General features: G+C 39.9%; 1 protein-coding gene across 3 annotated transcripts in view; it reads left to right on the forward strand.

Moving 5' to 3' along the window:
• Positions 1–24909, forward strand: part of LOC126473638 (calcium-transporting ATPase type 2C member 1) — a 72691-nt gene that overhangs the window by 12289 nt on the left and 35493 nt on the right. For all 3 annotated transcript variants that reach the window (XM_050100825.1, XM_050100823.1, XM_050100824.1), the window contains exons 3-10: positions 3608–3697; positions 3796–3893; positions 3987–4095; positions 7635–7784; positions 8055–8266; positions 11766–11890; positions 15643–15740; positions 23761–23856. In XM_050100825.1, the coding sequence (XP_049956782.1) occupies positions 3608–3697; positions 3796–3893; positions 3987–4095; positions 7635–7784; positions 8055–8266; positions 11766–11890; positions 15643–15740; positions 23761–23856 (978 nt within the window). The remainder of the gene's footprint in view (positions 1–3607; positions 3698–3795; positions 3894–3986; positions 4096–7634; positions 7785–8054; positions 8267–11765; positions 11891–15642; positions 15741–23760; positions 23857–24909) is intronic.

Here is a 24909-nt window from a genome sequence, read left to right on the forward strand (position 1 = left end):
TAAAGCTTTTGGTTGTAAGTAAGGGAAAAATCCCTTGCAACCAGTTTCCTATATGGTAATTCTTGTGCTTCCCTTGAACGAAGTGGCACTGTGGTTAGCACACTGGACTTGCATTTAAGAGGGTGATCGGGTTCAAATCCGGGTCTGACCATACGGACTCAAGTTTTCTGTTATTTCCCTAAATCACTGCTGGCAAAAGCCATGATTGTGCCTTTGAAAGGACACAGCCGGTTTCCTTCCCCGTCATTGAAATCATCCTAGCTTGTGCTCCATGTCTAATGATCTCAATATCAACAGGATGGTAAACCCTAACCTTCATTTCTTCTTTCTTGTGCTTTCTTGTACTTAGTGCATGCCAGTAGTACATGATTCACATTGGCCACGTCTGATCCTGATCACAGCTTACAGAAACTATAATTTTTATACAGTGCGATTATGTGGGGTAACATTCTTGTCTGAGCCTTATATGAATGAGGTACCTCTTGTGTCATTTACTTAACTTCACATACTCGAACCACAGCTGAGGAGAGATGTCTGAGTAGCTGCTAAGTGTCTGCTCTTACGTTGCTGGCACCATAACCTCCAGATGTCAAACACTCATATCAGTACCAAATGTTGTTTTGTGTGTGTGTGTGTGTGTGTGTGTGTGTGTGTGTGTGTGTGTGTGTGTGTGTGTGTGTTGTTAAAGTATCAACAAAAACACCAATTTAGTTCATATTGTGTGTTGTTGTCCAGTAGAACGTGTGTAAATTGTAATTAAAAGTAAAACCAGAACTACGGAGTAGAGGAAAAGTGTGTATGTGAGGTGTTGATACAAAGATCTCTGGTAGATGAATTGGTAGTGTGTCAGATCATCATACTAAAAGTCCCGGGTTCGAAACCGCCTGCTGGCAATTAATTTTTTATTTTTTTTATTTATTTTTTTAACGGTTTACGTGTGAAATTGTTACATGGGAGAAATTTTTTTCTGATGTGTAGAAGGGCATTCCGTAGTTCGTAGCAGTGTTCTTTTGGCAGTCTGCTTTTGTTTCATTAGTTGAAAGTAGCAAACCTATTGCATACATTTGTACAGATAACACCACACCTATCTATGTAAATGTACCCAATAGGTTTGCTACTTTCAACTAACGAAGTGAAAACCTACTGCCAAAAGAACATTGCTACAAACTATGAAATGTCCTTTTACACATCAGAATTTCTCCCATATAACAATTTCACGCGTAAACTGTTAAAGATTGCCAGCTGGCAGTTTCAAACTTGAGGCTTTTAGTATGATGATCTAACGACCTACCACAGATGCTCATCATCCTAGCTCACAGATAAGGTTTCATACTCCATAGTTCTGATGTTACTTTTAATTACCACTTACACGTTCTACTGGACGATAACACACAGCATGAACTAAATCAATGTTATGGTTGATACTCTATCGACACACATCATTTGCTGCCAATCTGAATGTCTGATGCTGTCTGAAGGTTCGGGTGTGTGACACTTGCTATTCGTGGTTCCAATCATGGTAAGCAGATATCTTGATATTAGGTTTGAAATCACTATGAGCAATTGGTGGTAGACGGAATTGTCCTTCAGTTATCCGCTTCTTTGCTAAGTGGTAGACTATTTCATGTCTTAAAATTCTGTATTGTCCTTTCGTCTAGCATGTGGAGGTATAGGTCATCTGTAAAACATTGTGGTTTTTTGCTGGAGTGTTGTAGTGGCAAAAAAGAGGTGGAAAAATTTTTATGAGCAACCACTGGAAGTAATGAACGCTGATTTACTTCTGCAGACAATGTAGAATATACTTTTGTAACTAGCTTTGCATGTCCCTGTTTTCTTAAATTTAATACTTGATTGGAAAGAAAACCATTTGTAATAGACAGCGTTACGTATTTGAAGGTGGCTGGGTAAAGAATCATCTGGGACATGGTTAATTGTAGTTTTTCTGCTGGTGTGATGGAGAGCAACTGTTGAACAGTGAAATTGTAATAAGTAGTGTAGGTTATATACTATTTTTTATGACGTAATACCGCGCAATGTGGCCACACAGTTTTGAGGTGCCATCTCACGGATTGTGCGGCCCCTCCTGCTGGAGGCTCGGGTCCTCCCTCGGGCATGGGTGTGTGTGTGTTGTTCTTAGCATAAGTTAGTTTAAGTAGTGTGTAAGTCTAGGGACCGATGACCTCAGCAGTTTGGTCCCTTAGGAATTCACATGCGTTTTATGACTTAATACAGTTGCAAAAAATGAAACCTGTATTACTTCTATAACTGTGATCACATGAAAATGAGCCCTAAAAGCAAAAAAGGCAGCTGTTGGCATGCAAAGCAGCTTCCAGTCACAAATACAGGACCAGTAGGGTTTTCAAGGTAATCTTATACCATTTTTTGTGCAAAATAGTGGCATGTTCAGATGCCGATAATTGAGGTGGACGCGGTCATGTACCCTTCTCTTCAAAGTAGACCACAAAGCCTCAGTAATATTGAGGACTGGTGATTGGTGGCCAGCGGAGATATGCAAGCTGTGCATATGGTGGTCCTATTGCCTCGGAGGACAATGTCACAATTGGGGAACTGGGAAGGTCATACATGGATTATGTATCATGGGATCGACCTGATCAGCCAAATTGGTAAGTCCTAGCAGTAATGTCACATTGCAGAGGAACCATGAGGCCCATCAAATGCCGCAGTATGCTTGCCCCAATTATCAATGAATCCCTGCCATGTTTGACATTCTCCATGTAAACTCGGTCAGAAGAACAGTGTGAAACAAGACTCAACACATTATGAGTAAATGACTTTCTTCCTTTTCCTGCTAGTCAATGTTTTATAGCTTTGGCATGATGGTTTCCTGTTACGGGCATTTGCATCACTGATGTGTAGTTTTGGAATTCTAGCTTGCCCTACAGTACCCAGCCCCTGAAGCTCTCTTCATATTGTTTTAGTGCTGACAAGATTCATGAGTGCGACATTCAGTTCTGCAGTGACCTTTGCAGCTCTCATCCTGTTACTTTTGTCACAGTCCTCTTCTATGCTCACAACACTGTCACTCAACACACACTTTCTTCTGTGTTGTGACTTAACAGATAATTTTTATGCTTTCCCAGTGTGCGGTATAAATCTTCGATGCAGTGTCTTGTGAAATATCAAACACTTCATCAACGTTGATGGAAGCACTCGCTATAAGAGCACCAACAATTTGCCCGTGTTCAAATCCACTTAGCTCTGACATATTGCACTTAGGACTGCACAGAACACTGTTCTGATCATGATTAACATTTGCAACATATTGAGGATTTTGCGTTGGTGCCATTCTTTGTCAAATATGATGACACCACCTACAGGCTTGGCTATTATCTGCATTTATGTTCAAGTGTGCATTTCTTATAGTGTTTCCTATTCTTTTCCAGCCTCTATAATCACTTCATGATAGCAAAGTGGAAGTAATCCAACCAAATCAAGAAAAAAGGCATGGATGGCCTGCAAAAACACTTTATGTTCAATTATGTTGTATTAGTATGTATACTGATAAAATTGCAGAAGATACCACATAGTGTGGGCTTAGGTGGTAAAACAGCACTTTTTTCATTAACGAGTCTTCTATCTCTTCCAGTTCAAGAATCCTCTCATTTTGCTGCTATTGGCTTCAGCGGGAGTTAGTGTGTGTATGAAGCAGTTCGATGATGCTGTCAGCATAACAGTGGTATGTAATATGTTGCCAAATGTTAGGTGCATTTTTGGTTCAAACATTCTAATGTGTACCTGTAGCAGTTTTATAATTGAGCTTACTCTACATTTTAGGCCATTCTCATCGTTGTCACGGTTGCATTTGTGCAAGAGTATCGCTCTGAGAAATCTCTAGAAGAACTAACAAAACTTGTTCCTCCATCATGCCATTGGTAAGTTATCTCTGTTCGTTTTCCAGTTAAAACTGTAATTTGTTTCAATGGAAATTTAAATTTTTAATTTTAAATGGTTGCATTTCCTTCCAGTCTCCGAGAAGGCCAACTGGAGACATTTTTGGCAAGAAATCTTGTACCTGGTGATATTGTTCATCTGAATGTTGGAGACAGAGTGCCAGCAGATATAAGACTCTTTGAGGTAAGTCTGTTTCTGTACCCATAAAACTGGTTGTCACACAGATTAAATCAACACTAAAAGTGAGATACAGAAATTTTCTGGAAATTAATTATGAAACCTGTATGGTAATAGGAAAGCTAAAGCCAAAGTCAATGAAATTTATGTTCCATTTGTTCTATCTGGTTATCCTTCAAAACCCATTAGCAGAAATACATGCGTTCTGTCCCTGTTGCAAATTCTGATAGAATGATATGGAGGAGAATACTGTCATTACTCATCTCTCATCAGTTCTTTGATTTTTGACCATCATTTCCTTCTCAAAATAACATTTTAATTGACACAGAACTTTTGTTGTATCCTGAAACTACCCCACTGCAGTAATTGCCTTCTGGAGTCCATGTGTACAGAGTGGTAAATCAGTGATATTGTTATTGTCAAGAACAGCACTGTGATTTCCTGCACAACCAGTGGGATATGTTTCAGGAAATGTTTATGCTAACGCAGGTGATAGTCTTCCTGACAAGTTTTCTCAGTAGTCAGTTAATTGCATCTTCTCCAATTCTGTGGTCTGTTGACTGGCAGAGAGGGTTATTTATTGTTAATTGATGGAAGTCACTCCTCTTCCTGAATTGCTGCAGCTGCAGTACTGCACAAGTTGTCAGGTTGTTTCATTCCTCACTGGTGCCGTAATCTTCTGTTCTTCAGTTTTTCTATTTATGTTGTGACGCATCAGTGGTGGCACAGGCAGAAGTGTCTTTTGCTTGTGTGATCTGATTTTGTACAGATAAATATTGTCTACAGCCAGCCAAGTAATGAATAAAACTGCTCAAACAACAAACTCTTAATTTAAATGTTGTTGTGGCCATGTTTAAAGGATTAAGTTAGTTCTACCTGGTATACAAATCTGGGACCCTTAGTGGCCTTGGTTCTAAGGAGGTAAATTCGAATTTGGTCATCTTTCAGAGTGTTCCATTTGCATAATGAGCACAGGGAGAATGATTACCAAAATGCATCTGTACATGATGTAATTAATGTATTCTTGCCTTCATAGCTCTTAGAGGCATATTACATATGGTGCTGTACCATATCCGTAGATTCTTCATTGAATACTGCTTCTTGAAACTTTTTGAGGCTGCTTTACTAGAGTAGTTTGTCTATCTTAGTGTCAGCCAATTCAGGTTCTTCAACATTTCAGACACATTTTACAGTGAGTAAAACCTGTGACTTTTCTTGCTGCAACTATTTGTATTTGTTGAATTCATACTAAATTCAAACTGACAAGTACTCCATCTTTGTAATTTCGTATAATCCTGCAAGCAAATTAGGGCAAGACAGAAATTCTCATCCTAGCACAGAGACAGTGAAGTAATTGGATAAATAAAAAATCTACTCACCAAGTGGCAGCAGTACACACATAAAAGGAGGTTATAGTGAGGCAAGCTTTCAGAGCCAGTGGCCCCTTCTTTCAGGCAGAAGGGTTGAACGGGAAAGAAGAGGAGTGAAGGAAAAGGACTGGAGAGATCTAGGAAAAGGGGTAGATTTCGGAAAAGTCACCCAGAACTGCGGGTCAGGGGAGACTTACCGCGCAGGAGGAGAAGGAAAGCGTGATTGTTGGGGATTGCACCAGATGAGATTTGAAAACCTGAGTTGGCAGTGTTCAGTATTGCTTTTCAATTTAGTGTGATTGGTAGGATTGGTGGTGAAGAAGTGTTTCCACATAAGGATCAAGAGAAGGAGAGCAGGTCTTTAAAAAGCCCAATGTGACTGAATTTGTAAGTGGGACAGATGTTAAGTCCTTTGGAAAAGACTGATAGGTCTGTGGGACTGAAGCTTTTGAAGGACAGGTTCATGACTGTTTTGTGAGTCTGTTTAAGTTTTGGAATCTGTGGTAGTGGGAAGGAGTTTCTAAGGGTGTAGTAAATGTAGTAGGTCTGTGATGCAAAATTTGGCAGCTATGTAGGGGATGTGAGGGAGGTTTGATGGAGGGGTGTATGGTGGTAGTCCATGGGAGTATGAGGTGAATAGATTGGAGAGTTTTTTGAGGTGGTTGTGTGCATGCTGCTCTAGTTTCTGGACGGCAAAAGTTTGTCTGGCAGATAGGCTGTAGGAATTTGCTATTGCAGAGCAAGAGAATTTTATGAATGGGGAGGAGGGATTGCAAGGAGGTTTGGGCCTCAGTTATGTGGTTTTGCAGAACTGGGTTTATGAGAGCAGTAGATTGACTGAATTTGACCAGGGTTCTCAGCTAGAGATGAGTAATTTGATGGTCAGGTCATTTGGGGATTCCATAAGCTAGGCTACAATGCAGGAACAGTATGTAGGATTCTGGTTAGGGTTAGGGAAACTTTTCTGAACTGTCACAAATGGAAGATTAAAAAACGCATGAAAATAGGCGAGAAAAATCACAAAAAGGGCAAACAGATGAAGTATAGTGAAAAAAGGTGAAACACATGGGAGTAGTGCCTATAGTTAAATATGAAAATGAACGAAAATTCATGTGAAAACAAAATGAAATCAAAGAGAAGGTAATAGTGGAGTACATTTCAGCAGGTTGATACGTGTGAAGAGAGGGGACTGCAGGTATAATTGGATTGTAAGAGGTCAGTGTTAGAATCATGGAGGAGAGAGAGGAGGAAGGGGGGGATTAGGTTCGCGGTTCAACAAAATGTGTGTCAGTGGCACATGAAAGTACAGAAAAACACACAAAAATATGTGGGGGTGAAGGATAGTAGTGTGATCAATCTGAAGGTCTAGGGACATAGGAATAATTATATCTGTGGAAAGAATATGCAACATGAGATCATTGCACTGACAATCCTTACAGTTACGTAGCCGTGTGTTGTGTGTGGTTAATAAAGTCCTTTTGTCAATTAGTCAGACAAACAGTATCAGCAGCGTGTAAGCTATTGCATACAGGTGGATAAAAAGTTTTATGGTCTGTGCTTAGGATTTGTTGGAAGTGAATGCATGTAAAACACATTTTAGTTAGATTGTCTAGTACAGTTGGTGCACTGCAGCTTGGAGAAATTGCAAATGTCCACAATTAGACTGATAAAAATAAACTACTCTCAAGAAGCAGCTTACATCAGACACATGATTATTAATATGGCATTATTTGCACATTACAATAACACATTTAAGCTCTTAACAAGGTGGGTTTTATCTAAAATGTTGCATATGGCAAATTAATATGCTCTGCATGGATGCATGTAAACTAGTAATGAGTGAATGAGTGACACACCAGTGACATTTCGCTACAGCACAGTCATTCAGTGCTTGTGTGTACACTGTAGGTATTGAACGTATGCAGGAAATTCTGCCTCAGAACTGTGCCAAAGTACAGGTAGAAATAAATACTCTTGATACTTTTGATTATCTCGGTTGTTTCAGCTCACACACATCTCCTTTCCACAATATCAATTTCCAGACATGTCGCACAGTATTTCCACATTGCTTCATGCTCAGTGCTTCATATTTGTGGTGCCACACAACCAAATAAGTGTCAGAGCCATACTGCAACACAATTCATATATGATTTTTTTTAACATTGCGATTTTCAGGCAATCGATCTGGCTATAGATGAGAGCAGTTTTACTGGAGAAACAGAACCTTCAAACAAGATTACTGCTCCCATTCTAAAAAGCAATGGTCATTCATCCATGAAAAACATTGCATTCATGGGGACACTCGTAAGATGTGGAAATGGAAAGGTAAGCACTAAAATTGTATTTGTTTCTATGTGTACCTCAAGTATGTGTTTTGTCTTTATATTTGTCTAATATCTCTTTAGTTAAGAATACTTTAACTGAAAGTTGTTGCCGAAAAAATTCTGAAGTTCCTTAACCACTACTAATTCAACTTTTATTTACATAGTGTGTCAGGTCTGTGCTTTGAATTGAAACTAGAAGCTGAGTGAATATTTGAGTTTTAATTATGTTTGATGGACTTGCCTCATAATGTACTTTTAATTTTACTTGTAGGGGATTGTAGTAAATACAGGTGAAAAATCTGAATTTGGAGAAGTATTTAAAATGATGCAAGCTGAAGAAGCACCTAAAACACCTTTGCAGAAAAGCATGGATATCTTAGGAGCACAATTGTCATTCTATTCATTCTGCATCATTGGATTCATAATGATTCTTGGCTGGTTTCAAGGCCGGCCTATTCTTGATATGTTCACCATTGGTGTCAGGTACAAAAAATTAATACAACCCATCTCTATTGTAGTCTTTCAGTTTAATAGTTTACTGTTCTTATAAGAATAATGTATATCTTGCTAAGTGATCAGCTTTAGAATGAGTTGTACTGTAAGATCAATCATAGGTCATTCACAAAGCACAATGCTGTGCATGCGTGCAAATTGTTTTAATGGTAAAAATTTGTACCCAAGAAACAGTAGTCAAAGCACTATTATTTCCTCATATATTTTATTTATGTGACATAGTCTGACAATAATTTAAAGAATAAGTTCCGGAAGTAATACTTTAATTGTGGAAAAACTAAACAAAAGAAGGCCACAGATAACTTTTTAATTTTTATTTATTTTTTATTTTTTGCATGATTCCTAAGGTAAACTATGGAAACTTCAGGTTGGAATATCAATAATGTAGGAAAAGATAGATTGTTACTTTCTGTAAATATGACACATTAAATTGCTTGTGGGTACATGTAAAAGACCCTTGCATAGAAGCTTTTGGCCACAGCCTTCGTCACAAAAAGAAAGAAAGAAAGAAAGAAGGAAAATCAGACCTTTCATTCTCTCTCTCTCTCTCTCTCTCTCTCTCTCTCTCTCTCACACACACACACACACACACACACACACACACACACACACACACACACACACACCTGCTTCAGCTGCTTGTGTGTGTAAGGTGTGCTTGATTGCATGAATGAATGGTATGTGTTTCTCTTTCTTTCTCTGACGAAGATTGTGGCTATAGCTAATATGGAAGTGTGTTCTAGTTGTGCCTGTCTGCAACTTAACGTGTCATCTTTACAGTAAGTAGCAGTCTGTTTTCTCCTATATCGTTGATTCTTAAAGTAGTAAGGCCAAAACATTTTCTTTTACTTTGCCTGAGATTTTTATCGAGATATTGTACAGTTGTTTAAAGTAGTTAGCCAATATGTCATCTTGGCTAAATTAAATGAACAGAATTTTGTGAAAATCACTTCAAAGGTATTTAATAGTTTATTTCATCCGAGGAGGGATGACTTTTTAGATTGCTACTGTTTGGTTATATACACAAATAATAGATAGTACCTAGCCAATTGAAAGTGGGTGATAACACTTAAGAATTCATTGATATACATGCAGCTTCATTAACAGTGACTTGTGTGACTCAAGACACACATCAAAAACTTAAGGTTTAAAAGAGGTTACCAAAGGAAAAAGCATGTAATAGTCAAATCCAGTAACTGTACAGACCAAGCATTGTCTTCAAAATTGATAACAACTGTTCCACACATTTCGTATAAACAACACTGATACTCCTTTGAGTAATATGGGCTGTCAGTCCATTTTGTTGGAAAGCAGGAGTACTGTTAATAAAAGTGGTTCAGTTTAACACATCTATTTGGCAAACTGACATTCCATATCTAGAAGCACAGTTTTACCATTATTGAGTTTGAAAAAATTGGGCCTAAAATCCCAGTAACATTGACTACTTGAAACATTCATTTAAGGATGCTGCAATGACACTTTGTGCAGATCCTTTGAGTTTTACTGGTGACTGTTATCACAATTTGTTTGCTGGCATGACCCGATAAGGTCTCGTAGATATTGAACAAATTGTTAAATTGTCCAGATTTCCCACATAGCAAACAGAGGATGGTGTTACTAGGGGAGGGAGTGGGGTAGGGGAGGCAGATCTTTGCTGTCTTGTTCCTCTTGCGAAGGTTTGAGCAGTTGACAGTTGTTAGGTTAAAATTTTAATTTTATATATTTATTTTAGTATTATACTTAAACTCATAACGGGTCGTAGCTCTTACCCTTTAGGTGAATATTACGTTTTGCTTTGATTTAATTCCAACAATAGTGCAGTAACAAAATTATGAGTGTTATCTTGTAATCTTCCAAAGATTGCACCAAATATTAGTGCAGGTCATGTGCTTCCTGTTGTTTTTCTGCTCAGAATACACTTGTCTGCAGCAATGAGAAATTACTTCTGTAACTGTGAGAAGTAATACATTATTACATTGTCAAAAACTGACTATTTGAATTTTTAAAATGTTAAGCCACATTTGATTATATTATACTATGATGTCATAAGTACCAGTCCTTGTGCCATATTTTAATATGCCTTATTTTTGCACTATTCCAAACTGTTGCATTCTTTTTAACATAAAATGCAAGAGTACTGTCTCGCAGAATGTTGAAGGGTATGCTCAAAATACAGTGTATCCTTACATACTGTTAGTTCTTGGTTGTGTGCATGCTTCATCTCTAACCTACAACCATTTTTAAAACAAACAAAACTGAGGACAGCTGCTAATCTATAGCAGTTTGATTAGTGGAACGTAGGCACAAATATTGTAGATATTTATAACTATAGCTTTCAAGCTACTGCTCTTTTTCTAGCACTTATAAATTCGCATACTTAACACTACAAACACCCAAATGTACCTGTCGAGTGTTAAGTTTTTGATCAGTTGGCTACTGGTCACCATTTCTCATTTTTGTTTATTATATCACTCTTGAAATCATTATTATTATTATTATTATTATTATACTACCCATTTTCCCTTTGATCTCCCCCCTCCCTTCTTCTTGTAACAGGTGAGTTCATATTAGGACAGGATCTGAGTGAACTACACCCCACCATCTTTTCATCTCAAAGCAAATTTTTCTCTCTTTCCTGAAGAAGGAATGTATTGTTCCTAAAGCAAGGAGACTACTGTTTTGAGTGTAACAGTACTGAGGCCTTCACCTCCTAAAGTTAAGTACTCGGCAGCATTTCTGTCTTAGTAATTTTTACAGTTTCCTGAATTTAATTTGTCTTTTTCAGCAGTATCCAAACACTTTACATTTATTCTGAGGAGATATTGACACATGTCAATTGCTGTTTGTCTGATGCATGAAGGAACACCAGTTATTTTTCACATACTTAGTTTCTTCATAACAAAAAACGGAGATAACATGATACTCTGCATGATTTCATACTCTCTGTTGTCCTCTTTGATGGAAGTATGGGAAATGGCTGCATGTGCATTGTGTTTGAATCTGAAATGTGTCAGTTGACTCAACACCATCCATTTGGAAAGATAACAAAATTTCAACTCCGAAGCTTGAAGAGAGAGGGTGGGACGGGGTAAGGGAGAGAGGGAAGGGGGTGATTAAGAAAAACTCACAAGATAAGTTTCATTCTCTTTCACCTTCTGCCTTTTCTAATCCAGAGATGGTGTGACTTTTGCTTCTCACTGTAAATCTTACCTGTTCTACTGGTCCTTAGCTTTCTATCCTCCTAACAAAAGAATTATTTTTTAATGTTGAAAGCTAGAGTTGCAACTACTCCTTTAATTAATATTTCCACATAGTACACAACAATGCTACAGTTCGGATATGTTTCGGCAGCTATACACTTAGATGTGCCATTTCTGTCTCATTTATTGTTGTTGTTCACGTTTGAATTTTGTTCTAAATCCATGTATTGCAACATTTGTAAGTTATTTTGTTTCTCATGGGTCTACAGCTTAGCCGTTGCTGCTATACCAGAAGGCCTCCCCATTGTCGTGACTGTGACACTGGCCTTGGGAGTAATGCGCATGGCGAAAAGAAATGCAATAGTCAAGAAGTTGCCTACAGTTGAAACCTTAGGTATGTAATTCCATTTGTTCATACAAATATTTCTTATTATCACTTAGTTTCCCTCATACATTTCTGGTGCAAAACAATGATCTGTGATTTGAAAATGCAAAAGTGTCAGCTGGGGACAAGTAAGGCTAGTACCATTTTACTTTTTTTTTGTGTGTTTCCTTCACTTTTTCTCCCACAAACCCTCAGTTGGCAGAAATAGGAAAGTGTTGGACAAATAAGAGGGTCACTCCGAAACTAATGCCTCCTATTTTTGTGTGCTGATTGTGGCTGTCTGAGCCAAGGTATCTTTGTATAGTACTATTTTTTTTTTATCTTCCCACTAATGGTGTTGTAGTCCTGCAACAGATAGCAGCAGGAGAGTAGTCCAAAAGGGCACCGTACATTGTGGTGCTTACTAGACAGAGCTGTGTTATTGTTATTACTAGACAGAGATGTGTTATTGTTAATCCATCGAAGGCCACCAAAGTTGTACAGAGATTATACAGCAAACATGTATGATGTGGGATGATGGATACTGCATTTTAACTGTGGTAAGTAGGATATGCATAACAAGTCGTGCTGTAGTCGACCTTCCTCAGCTGCCATACCTCGTAATAAACAGCTTCTCAATCAACTTTTTCACGATGATCGAGAGATTATGCCCAAAAATTGTGTGCATAACTGAATGTTGGCTATAATTCCTTAGACAAGATGCGGGTCTGACAAGGCTTGCACAAGATCAAAAAATTTATCAGTTTGAAATATGCTGGGCCCTGCTGGACCAATGCGATGATCAAGGTGACAATTTTATGAACATCCTCAGCACCAGAGATCACCACTATGAGCTGGAAGCCAGAATGCAGACCATGTAGTGGTGACATGTCTATTCTGCAACAAAAAAGAAAATCAGGAGGCAGCCATTTGCATGTAATGTAATATTCACAGTCTTCTGGGATCAGCAGGGTGGACTACATTTTTTTAACATCTTGGAGCATTACGCAGTTTCCGATTCAGAACACAGCAAAATGACTCTAACTAGCCAAGAGCCTCAATTTCCAGAATCTGGCCGGAGAAGAAGACATCCTACCAAAGATCTTTCCCAGCCCTCCTAAAGTGGTGTTTCACCACCCACCCAGCCATGACAACATCCTAGTCCATCCCTGTGCCACTCCTAATCCCAAACCCATGTGAGACATGCCCGATCCACCCATCCAGCACCTCCTATCTCAGACCTGTCACAGGCTTATCCTACCTCAGCAGAGGCTGGGCTACCTGCGAAAGCAGCCATGTCATAGACTAGCTCTGCTGCAGTTACTGCACAGCTTTTTATATTGGTACGATTACCAAAGAGTTGTCCACCAGGATGAATGGCCATTGTGAAATTGTGACACAACATGCAGCTGAACATGGTATGCTTGATTTCAATGGCTGCTTCACAACTGCGGCCATCTTGATCTCCTCCACCACTAGCTTTTTTGAAATATACAAACGACAGTTATCCTTACAACACATTATCTGCTCCTGAAGTTACCCTGGCCTCAACCGACAGTAACGTACCATTCTCACACCCTTTACCCAGCAGGTTCTACCCCCTCTGTCCTGTCACCTGCTCCTTAATTACATCCTGCCACATTCATAGTGCCACCCTTTGCTAATGCACCTGCTTATCTTCTCCCTTCCCTGCTCCTCTCCTTCCCTGCTCACTGCTATCCACCCCCCCTCCTCACTGACGCACAGCCAACTGATGCTCCAGCTGGTGACAGTCTTGCCATACCACCATCTTATCCTTGCATGCTCTGCCAGACAGCACTCTTCTCTCCCCTGCCTGTATCTTGCTGTTTTTTCCCCTTCCTTGCACCCTGCAGACTGCTACTTTTGTAGCACATGACAGCTGCATTCCAGTCCGAGCTGCCAGATACGGCGGACATGTGTGCATGAGGTGTGCTTGCTTATGTGTATGTATGTCTGTGTGTTCTTTTCTGAAGGACCCTTTGGCCGAAAGTTAAATATGTAACACTCTTTTCGTTGTGTCTGTCTGCAACTCTTTACGGTGAGTAGCAATCTATCCTTTTACATTTACATCTAATTTATATTCAGAATCATGCTAGCATTCACATAAAGTAAAACTCACACATTAAACAACAGAGCAACACACTGTAAATTATAATAATACTTTCTAAGCGTACAGTGAAATTCGTGTAAGTTCTTTGGTTAGTTGGTTAGTATGCATTGTCAGTAACTTTTAACAAAGCTTCTATGCCTTGTTTAGTAGTGACAGTTTGTATTAAGTTTGTGAATGTTAAGTAGTTAAAACTGATACAGTTAATTTATCTGAGTCTGAACACAGCAAGTCTCACCCAAGTTACCAAAAGCTACATGAAACCTTTTTGTCCTTTTTGTGTCACTACACGCAGCACGCATTAAAAGTTTACGTAAATAAGTTGTGCTCCACAATGAAATTGTGGTCTGGGTAGTTTCTGTATTAGTGTATATCTGGATCAGTTGATAGGTATAATATTGTTCGTTGGATTGCAAGCAGGAACTAGCACTCAGTATTGTTAACTGTCAAAAGTACTCTAATAAAGCTAATGATCATTCAAAAGCAAAATTACGTTTCAGCGCATCAGAGTTTACTGCAAGATACGCAGAGCATTGAACTGAAGTGACCACATAAAGTTCTGAACTGTCTGTCAATCCACATTGTCAGTGTCAAACTATAAACATTCATTGCACTTTATAACCAACTTGTTCTGTACTGAGAGCTGCTGCAGTGTGAAGTGTGCAGCCCCCATCTGACAGTCCATTGCAGGCAGCTACTTCTTCACTGTTTTTGTGATATCTGAAACAGTTCATGCAATTGCTTCCCACTGGTCCAGCACATCATTGTTGTAAAGACTGTGTGTGTGTGTGTGTGTGTGTGTGTGTGTGTGTGTGTGCACGCAGCTTGTCCTCTAATGAATCTCCACAACAAATCATAACAAAATGATTGCCCCCTTCCTATACTTAGTCTCCAATCAGACCTCCTTGATTGCTTATTTTCAAATTTCCTATTGCCCTAGGGGATGCTATCTTTGCAGATATACTCTTGTTTATATTAGTTATAACAACAGTTATTCTGCATACTCATTGAAAAGGGGGTCGTTGAAGAAAGTTCTGAGAATCATACAACGTAGGCTTTCACAGCTGGTGTTTACTTCAGTTAAAACTTCCAGAATGAGAAGCCACGGTTGATGTATAAAGCTATTATCTGGCATTTTGTTTCCAACTATGGGAAACATCATCAGAGGTAAAACAATGATTACATGGAGGACTTGAGGAAGCCCTACATTTATAGAGCTGCTTAGAGAGCAGTCTGTCATCACATATTGCTGACTGGGTGATTATCTCTGGCTGACATCAGGAAAGAAGCAGGTGTTAAGTTAGATAACATATGGATGTTGACCTTTTGCCAACAGAATGACAGGCAATTGCTTTCAATTGAGAATTTTGTCAGTTGTGAACAGAGGCTGGAAATTGAGTGGCTATGCACTTCTGTGCATGATGAAAAGATCGGACATCTAAAGTTCTCTGGTCACTTAACTACATGTTCTCATGAGTCACTGGCTACTCACTTTTGCTGCATATCCAGATAACAATATTTTCAAATTACCAGTGCAAAATCTTGCCATGTTTTGGTAAATTGTCATTGGTGTCTTTGTATAATATTAGATATTTTTTTCAGTATTAAGTTTTTCGGACAATGTGTTTTCAGACCTGACTACTTTCTTTTCCAGGGTGTGTAAATGTTATATGTTCAGATAAGACTGGCACTATCACCAAGAATGAAATGACTGTTACTGTCATTGTAACTTCAGATGGGTATTTGGCTGAGGTGAGTAAAGGTGCTTGTTAATACATTTGATACGCACGTACTATTTAAGGACACAAATTGGAACCAAATGATTACCTCTTGTATAAACAATGATGTATTTCTGGGAAATAAAATAGGAACACGTCAAAGGGCCATCCATCAACAAAGAACTTTTGCCCATGTAAGTGACACAGAATTCAAGTTTCAGAGTAAAACACTTACATTACTGCTGAAAATGTGAATGTTGTGATGCTAGTCAGATGCTGGCATTTGTATATGAGGGAGGGTACATTGTGTACCACTGTCACGTCCTCCCATTTCTGTTCTAATTACAAATAGTATGTGGGAAGAATAACTGTTGTTATGTATCCATGTGAGCTGCAGTTTCACAGATGTATGTAGGAGGAAGTAATATATTCATTGACACTTCTAGGAATTCCTAAAGAAAACCACAGAGTGATGCAGAAGACATCTCTTGTAAAGTCTGCCGCTGTGTAACAAAGCAGGTGTATTCTTCCCCCTTGTTATGTTTTGTGGCCCACAAAATTTTATTTCTTCATTTATTTTAACAAATATCTCCAAGATATCATTTATATGACAAAGTGCACAGTACCAGAAATCTTGAATATTAACACAGCATTTAGCCAACTTGACTTTATCAGGTATGTTCATTCAGTCAATTAGAAGCCATTGCTATAATTCATTTACCTAAAAACTGTGCTGATTGCAAGATACCAGTAATATAAAACTTTATCATCATTGTTCACATGTTAACTTGTACCCAGTTACTAACTTTTGGATAGAGAAGAGGAAAAACACACACAACAGTTACAGTATTTATAGAGCTAATGCTGGAAATATGTTAGCAACTTCTGCGCTCATTTAGTTTCAGAATAATTAGCATTTATAGTTAAAACATTGTTACTGAAATAGAATACCACATTTTGGCAAATAAGAGAGCACACAGTAGCAGTTACTGTTGTATCTAAAACTTCACATACAGAAGAATCTTTCCCCACTATTTAGTTAATCGGGCATAGAGATACTTAATTGTAATTTGTAAAAATACAATATCAACAATAGCTGAATCTACTGCTTATTATTGCGTTACTATAAAAGATAGACTGCTGGAAGCCATTTCAATCAATCTGCGGAAGTGTATAATGTGAGCAAGATCTGTGTCCAAAATTATCACACAGTGTACTGTAGGCAAATTAGCATAAATTACAATTCGTACAATGTGCCAAGTTTTATTTAAATTTTGCATCTGCAAGGTATTTCTATAGTTTAGTGACTACGTTAAAGGATTGATTGTTAACTTGAAATTAATCTCTAGAACTGTGTTAATCTTTAATAATGCGTTCTGCAAACTGTGACAGTAGTATTGAACTGTGAAGTGTATTATTTTCGAAGTATGCTTACTGTGAACGTCGTTTTTATTTTGAAATGATTATATACTTGGAAGGACTGTATAATTAGTGAATGTATTAGTGATTTACTTGTTGTACATTAATTATTGTGAATCTGCATTTATGTTGGGTTACAGCATTCAGACCATCGTCATCATTATAGGACGTCAATCGAGTGTAGTGTGTGGGTTACCCATTATCTGTGCATAAAGGATACTAAATGAGACTCGATCTGGCGATAAACAGTAGGTTATTTAATATCAAATCACAATTAAAGTGCTTTGGACCGTGAACCTGATATGAACAACATTATTTGAAATAACCTACTTTCACCAGTTGCTTTTCAGCCAGATCCGACAGAGGTGCAGCAACCAGAGCCATATTGGCATACATAAACAGGGTGATGTTAAAAGTGGAATTCGATGAGCATCTTGCAGATAATTTTGTACTTACTAAATGAATCTGCGATGCAATGTACTGCTCTTATTTCCACAACTGGAGATGGGCAGCTACCACCCCATTAGCCTCACCAACATTCCGTGCAAGTTGCTGACATGCATGGTGAGCTGGAGGTTTAGTTGGCTCTGTCCCAGGATGGGTTCCGTAAGGGCCACTGTGCCACCGATAATCTGGTCTGCCTTGAGTCTACCTTCTGCACAGCATTTGTCCGCCGTCAGTATCTGGTTGCTGTCTTTTTCGACATGCGGAAGGCATCACATCCTCACCACACTTCATGGATGAGGTCTTTGGGGCCTGCTGCCGATTTTTATTCAGAATTTTGTGTCGCTTCATTCTTTCTGCGTGTAAGTTGATCCCTCCCATAGTCCCTCCAGAGTCCGGGAGAATGGGGTCCCGCAAGGCTCTGTCTTGAGTGTCTGCCTCTTTTGAGTTGCTATCAATGGGCTAGTTGCTGCTGCTGGAATGTCCATATAGGCTTCTTTGTATGCTGATGACTTTTGCTTGTACTATAGCTCCACTGGCACTGAGGTTGCTGAACGGCAGCTGCAGGGCGCTATCTGCTAGGTGCAGTCTTGGACCATATCGTGCGGCTTCCAGTTCTTGGCTGCATTGCTCTGTTCACCCTGACCCACGGTGTTATCTTGACGGCGAACCTCTTGCTGTGGTGGAGATGCATCGGTTTTTGGGATTGCTTTTTGATGCCCGGCTGACTTGGCTCCCGCATCTTAACACTCTACATTGCTTCAGTCACACCAGCTGGGGTGCTGATCAGTATACCCTTCTCTGACTGTATCAGGTGTTATTCAATCCCGTCTTGATTATGGGAGCCTGGCTTATGGTTCGCCATCGCCTTCCGTGTAGTGGTTGCTTGACCTAACACTTGACTGCGGCATCCGACTCACAACTGGAGCTTTCCGCACAAGCCCTGTAAACAGCATACTTGTTGGAGGCTGGTGTCCCTCCATTGCGGATCCGGTGCCAATGACTACTGGCCGCTTATGTTGCACATGTTTGTAGCTTGCCCGGGCATCCAAATTACAGTCTCCCGTTCCCCAACTCGATTGTCCATCTTCCAGAATGTCGACCAAGTCAGGGTGTAAGATCGCGGTTCGCGTCCAGGCTCTTCTCTCTGGGCTTGAGTTTTTCCCTCTCCCACCTCCCTCTGGGCCCATATATGTATACCCCTGTGGTGTTGCCCTGCCCATGCCTTCGGCTGGATTTGGCACAGCCCGAAGGACTGAGTCCCTCCTGAGGCCTTCTGCCGCAACTTTCTTTCCAGCCTTGCTGTGTTACCGATGGTTCGATGGTTGCTGGTTGCTGGTCATGTCGGTTATCCTCTTACTCTAAGGGATCATTATGAACAACACTCATTGCCGGCTGGTCGCCATCTCTCGCGCCCTAGAGTATATCTGCTTCTGCTCAGGTGAGTCGTTCATTATCTGTAGTAGCTCCCTGAGCGGTTTATGAGCTATTGACCAGTGTTTCCCTCGCTCTCGTCTGGTGATGTCTAACCAGAAGTCCATCCATACTCTTGTATGTTGCAATCACTCCGTGGTTTTTGTGTGGACCCTGGGTCATGTCGGCATCCCGGGTAATGAACGTGTTGACAGGCTATCAGCGAACCGGCCCTGGAAATTGGCCTTTCAGAATGTGATCTCCAGGCATTATTGCGGCAGAAAGTCCTTGGTACTTGGGGTGACGAATGGCACACCCTGCCTTCACCCAGCAAACTTCGGGTTATCAAGGAAACTACAGGTGTGTGGCGCTCCTCCACGTGAGTCTCTCACATGGACTCATTTGTTCTCTTTAGACTACATATTGGCCATACCTGGCTGACACAAGGTCATTTATTGCGCAGCGAGGACCTGCCTCTGTCACTGTGGATCAGCGTTGACAGTTGTCCACATCTTGTTGACCTGTCCACTTTTAACTGCGCTCAGACAGACATTAGTTTTAAGTTTTATTCGCACAGGGGGCTTTTATTGCTCGATCTGAGGGTTTGTGTCTTTTTTTTGTGTTGAGTTTGGCCTTTGGCCTACGGTTTAGGTTGGGGTTTTTACTGTGTCTCTTGGTGGTTGGCTTTTCCTTTTTTGTTTCCCTGGTCGGCCAACCACTGTAACACTGTGTGTTTTTACTTCCTTTTTTCTCGTCTTTGTCTATGTCTTTCTTGTTCTGCGTCATCCTTTGTCGTCTTCGTTGCTTGTTTTTCTTCCTTGTGGACGTTTCATGGTCATGGAATAAGGGACTGATGGCCTTCGTAGTCTGGTCCCTTCAACCCCCACAAACCAATCAACCATCTTATTTCCATCTTCCCTGTGTCCTCTATCAATACTAGCTACTGAGGGGTACCTGCTTCATATGTGGACTGCCCTTTCTCCACATTCTTCCAATGAATCTGTTCGGCATTCGAATTTATCACAGTTTTATGTGACCATGTCCAACCCTCTCCAGGTATCACTTGCCTTGCCACTATGAAGACAAGATTAAAGCATGTACAAAGGCATTTAAGTGGGCATTGTTCCCATGTTCTTTATGTGAATCAAATGGGAAGAAGCCCTAACGTTGGTACTATGCTAAGTACCATCTTCTATACACTTCATGAGTAGCAGTTGTATTTTGTGTTGTTACAATGTTTTGTATTGTAAACTGACAGTTCATGTGAATTGCTTCATATAGGCAGTGGTGCAAGTTGCGTGTCTGCTAAATTCTACAGAGTTTCTTGTTGTAAGTATTTAGGAGTAAAAGGGGTTCATTCACCGAATAGCAGAGGTGTTAAGTCGTCGAGTGACGGACACAAAAGAGAATGAAAATTTTGCTGGGTTCACACAACTGTGATGGACTGGGACTAGGGGTGGGGTTGTTAGGTTGGACAGGTAGAGGGAGAAAAGGAAAATGGAGGAAGCAGGAGGAGGGTTGAGTGATGTGCAACCAGTGGCTGAGAGGGAGACAGATGCGCAACGTAGAAATGCGGGAGGGAATGTGGCAGGTGCATGGGCTAGGCATGTGATGCACAGGTAGAGGGGACAGTGAGATGTGTCACATGATGAAGGTGATGTGGAGAGATGGATTGGGAGGGAATGACAGGACACAATGATGAGAAACTGTTGTGTAAAGATTGTGGGAACAGCGGGTTAGCAGGGGTTGAGACAGGCAGGATTATGGGAGTGCAGTAAGTGTTGCAAGGATAACTCCCATTATGTAGATCATAAAAGCTGGTGTTGCAGAGAAGGATACAACTGGCACGGATTGTGGAGAAGGCATTGAACGCAAGCATGTTGTGTCGTTAGTGGCATGTTGTGCCACTGGATGGTCAACTTCATCCTTAGTCACAGTTTGGTTATGGCAATTCATTCTGGTGGACAGCTGGTTGGTGGTCATGCCCACTTAGAATGCTGTGCAATGATTGCAGCACAGCTGGTATATGACATGATTGCTTTCACAGGTGACCTGTATCTGGAATAGGATATGCCTGTGACAGACCAGGACTTTCCAACGTAATTTGTTGTTGTGTGCTCTATAGATAGTACCGTATTTACTCTAATCCAAGCCACACTCGAATCTAAGCCGCACCTGAAAAATGATATTCGAAGTCAAGGAAAAAAAAAATTTCCCGAATGTAAGCCGCACCTGAAATTTGAGACTCTGAATTCAAGGGGAGAGAAAAGTTTTAGGCCGCACCTCCAAATCGAAACAAAGTTGGTCCATTGTAATATGAGACACAATTTAGGTCGAATGAATGACGATACAGCTACAGTAGCTTGGTTCGAGTCTTAAGCTTAGCAGTTAAGCTTTATCAGGTAGCCATTGCTATGCGTCAGGCGCTCTGTCCGTATTTAATCTGATAAGTGCCGTGCTCTTTGTTATAGGTGTTTACGTCACTCTAAGCTGAAAACGCATTATTGTATTGTGTCATGCATTGTTTGTCGCATGCTGATAATGTGTGTTTACGACCTGTCGCGCTGCTCGTGGCAATGCATTGCTTTTGTGGACGCTACCGTCGCTTACAATTAAAAAAAAGGGAGGAATTGTCTCATTAGCGAAACAGTGGCAAGAGACTGCTATTTGTTGTTACTTACACTGCTGCTTTCTTTGATAATGATCAACAAGAACCAAATAATCTACTGCGTATGATAGATGATGTTCTGAACGAGAGTTTAGCTAAAATTTTTCTCCGTTTGAAAATCTTTGCAGACGCCTCTTTTGTACATTACATTCTGCTCAGAAATTAGGCGTCTTAGATTTAAAAATCTAGTCAATTGCCGTGCTTCATCTCTGACTGTATCACTATTGGGCATAAGAATAATATGAATATAAACATGACATGAAATGTATTTTCTTCCACGTTTGTAGTTGTCTCACAGTAGTTTCGTAGTTTATTTGGCAGACAGGATTTAAATGAGATAGCAGCAAACACGAAAGAATACAGGGCTATTGCAAATGATTGAAGCGATTTCATAAATTCACTGTAGCTCCATTCATTGACATATGGTCACGAGACACTACAGATACGTAGAAAAACTCATAAAGTTTTGTTCGGCTGAAGCCGCACTTCAGATTTCTGCCGCCAGAGCGCTCGAGAGCGCAGTGAGATAAAATGGCGACAGGAGCCGAGAAAGCGTATGTCGTGCTTGAAATGCACTCACATCACTCAGTCATAACAGTGCAACGACACTTCAGGACGAAGTTCAACAAAGATCCACCAACTGCTAACTCCATTCAGTGATGGTGTGCGTAGTTTAAAGCTTCTTGATGCCTCACGGTTTAAAGTTTACGGCCCCTTTTTCTTCTGTGAAAAAAACCTTACAGGACACGTGTATCTGGACATGCTGGAAAATTGGCTCATGCCACAACTGGAGACCGGCAGCGCCGACTTCATCTTTCAACAGGATGGTGCTCCACCACACTTCCATCATGATGTTCGGCATTCCTTAAACAGGAGATTGGAAAACCGATGGATCGGTCGTGGTGGAGATCATGATCAGCAATTCTTGTCATGGCCTCCACGCTCTCCCGACTTAACCCCATGCGATTTCTTTCTGTGGGGTTATGTGAAAGGTTCAGTGTTTAAACCTCCTCTACCAAGAAACGTGCCAGAACTGCGAGCTCGCATCAACGATGCTTTCGAACTCACTGATGGGGACATACTGCGCCGAGTGTGGGAGGAACTTGATTATCGGCTTGATGTCTGCCGAATCACTAAAGGGGCACATATTGAACATTTGTGAATGCCTAAAAAGCTTTTTGAGTTTTTGTAAGTGTGTGCAAAGCATTGTGAAAATATCTCAAATAATAAAGTTATTCTAGAGCTGTGAAATCGCTTCAATCATTTGTAATAACCCTGTACATGGCAAAATATTTATATTCATATTATTCTTATGGTGAAGAGAGCATTGCATGTGATTCACAATACATAAAAGTTCCTATTAGCAACCATCTCTTCTCACAGGTAGGAAAAAATTCAGAACGTAGAGTTGGCCATGTTGACAACCATCCCAAACAGTCTTGCCAGTCGGATTTTCGTAGTACATTGAAATTCTGCTACATTCGAAGATGAACAATACGGAATTTGTATTTACTTCGATAGATAATGTATGAAAATCCAGTGGTTGAAACTCAGGGCGGAGAAAAAAGCTCGTCTTCTACCTTTTTTTTAATTGACGCAGAGGTTTTGGCGCCAGTATTTATCTTTATGCCTGCAAAGCATTCCTGTGTAGCGCTACATATATTCGACAGCATTACTTAGTTGTGGCGGCACCTACCAACATTTTACAGAACTTCCGCTTACTTTGCACTCGATTCTAAGCCGCAGATTTTTTTGGATTACGAAAACCGGAAAAAAAGTGCGGCTTAGATTTGAGTAAATACGGTAATACAGGAAATTGATATAAATTACAATGACCTGATTTCCACAGTAATATTTACTTTGCCACATTAGTGTGCCGAAAGAACACACTCACACTGTCTTTTTCTTTATATCCAAATTTCACTGCACAACAATAGAGTTTGTTGTATTTTTCTGGTTTTGGCAGCTTCTTTCATCACAAATGACTAAATGGAATGTGTTAAGTGTGTGGGAAATAAAATCCAAAATGGTTTAATTTGTAGTTTCTTTTCAAATGACTCAAATATACCAGAGAAACTGTTCCATCTTGCAAATTTTATTTGTTGAACAGGTCTCAGGTGCTGGCTACAATGATCAGGGAGAGATCCATATTCACAAATGTGACAGTGTAGATCGTGCCAGAGAATCCATATATACATTGCTGGAGGTAAGAAATAACTTTACTTTTATGTGGCATATTTAGTGTATACATAGGATAATCACTTTTTTACTGCCTTTTTATTCATTTATCTATCACCTCTTTGTAATTTTTGTTGTGATCTTAGCACTGTGAATTTCAGCCGTCACAAATTTATTAGAAAAATGCAGTTGCTGAAACATTTGTAGCTGTGTATAGGAGGGTGCTGACAGTGCAAAAGATTTTATCATCAAATATGCCTTCACAGTTATTGCCTACTGTGATGGAGAGTAGAGCAAAGATCTCATCAGCCTACTCGTTTGATGACCACATGATTGTACTGGGTGTCTATATTACTAAATGGCTCTTAGTCCCAGCTCAAGTGTACCTATCTAATGGCTTCCAGGGACAACAAAATTTAATTTTCAATGTTTTGTGTTGTAAATATTGACCAAACTTAAAAATTTAAGATGTTGTCTGCATATATTCATTAAGAAGTATAAGCTATCATTAAACTTTTAACACAGTAAGACAAGTATTACAGTTGAAGTGACACAACTTGTTGTGTGCAAATATCCACATTATATTACTCCAGTAATTGAGCATGAGAGCACTTAATAACTTGAACTAACTTTACACATAATTTTGAACCATTATGACACTGTATCTCACTGAGCTGCTGTACAAAATGATGGAAGGAAAAATGTATGCCACTTTCTACATTTTCACTGTCCATGCAGTAAAATGCTGCATTTTAATTTATTACTTCTGTACTACAAATTATGTAATTGTGCAGCTCATAGTTCAGGAGATATGATGTTGTAATCAATGAGATGCTTAAGACTATCTTTTGTTCAAAATAGAGTGAAAATTCCCCAGACTATACCCATCCAGGACAAACATGATTTAACATAATATAGTGTTTTATAGAGAAACACATAAGATGCAGGTTGTGCATAGCACTGAACACTTTGACTGGACAGCTGTAATACAGCGTTGTGAATAGGCCGAGCGCATGTTTGCGATTGCTTCAATAATGTTTCTTTGGTGGGGCACCAGAGTGCTCCAGGAGACCGTCCAAAG

Source organism: Schistocerca serialis, chromosome 4, assembly GCF_023864345.2.
Source record: "Schistocerca serialis cubense isolate TAMUIC-IGC-003099 chromosome 4, iqSchSeri2.2, whole genome shotgun sequence".
NCBI classification, from domain to species: domain Eukaryota; kingdom Metazoa; phylum Arthropoda; class Insecta; order Orthoptera; family Acrididae; genus Schistocerca; species Schistocerca serialis.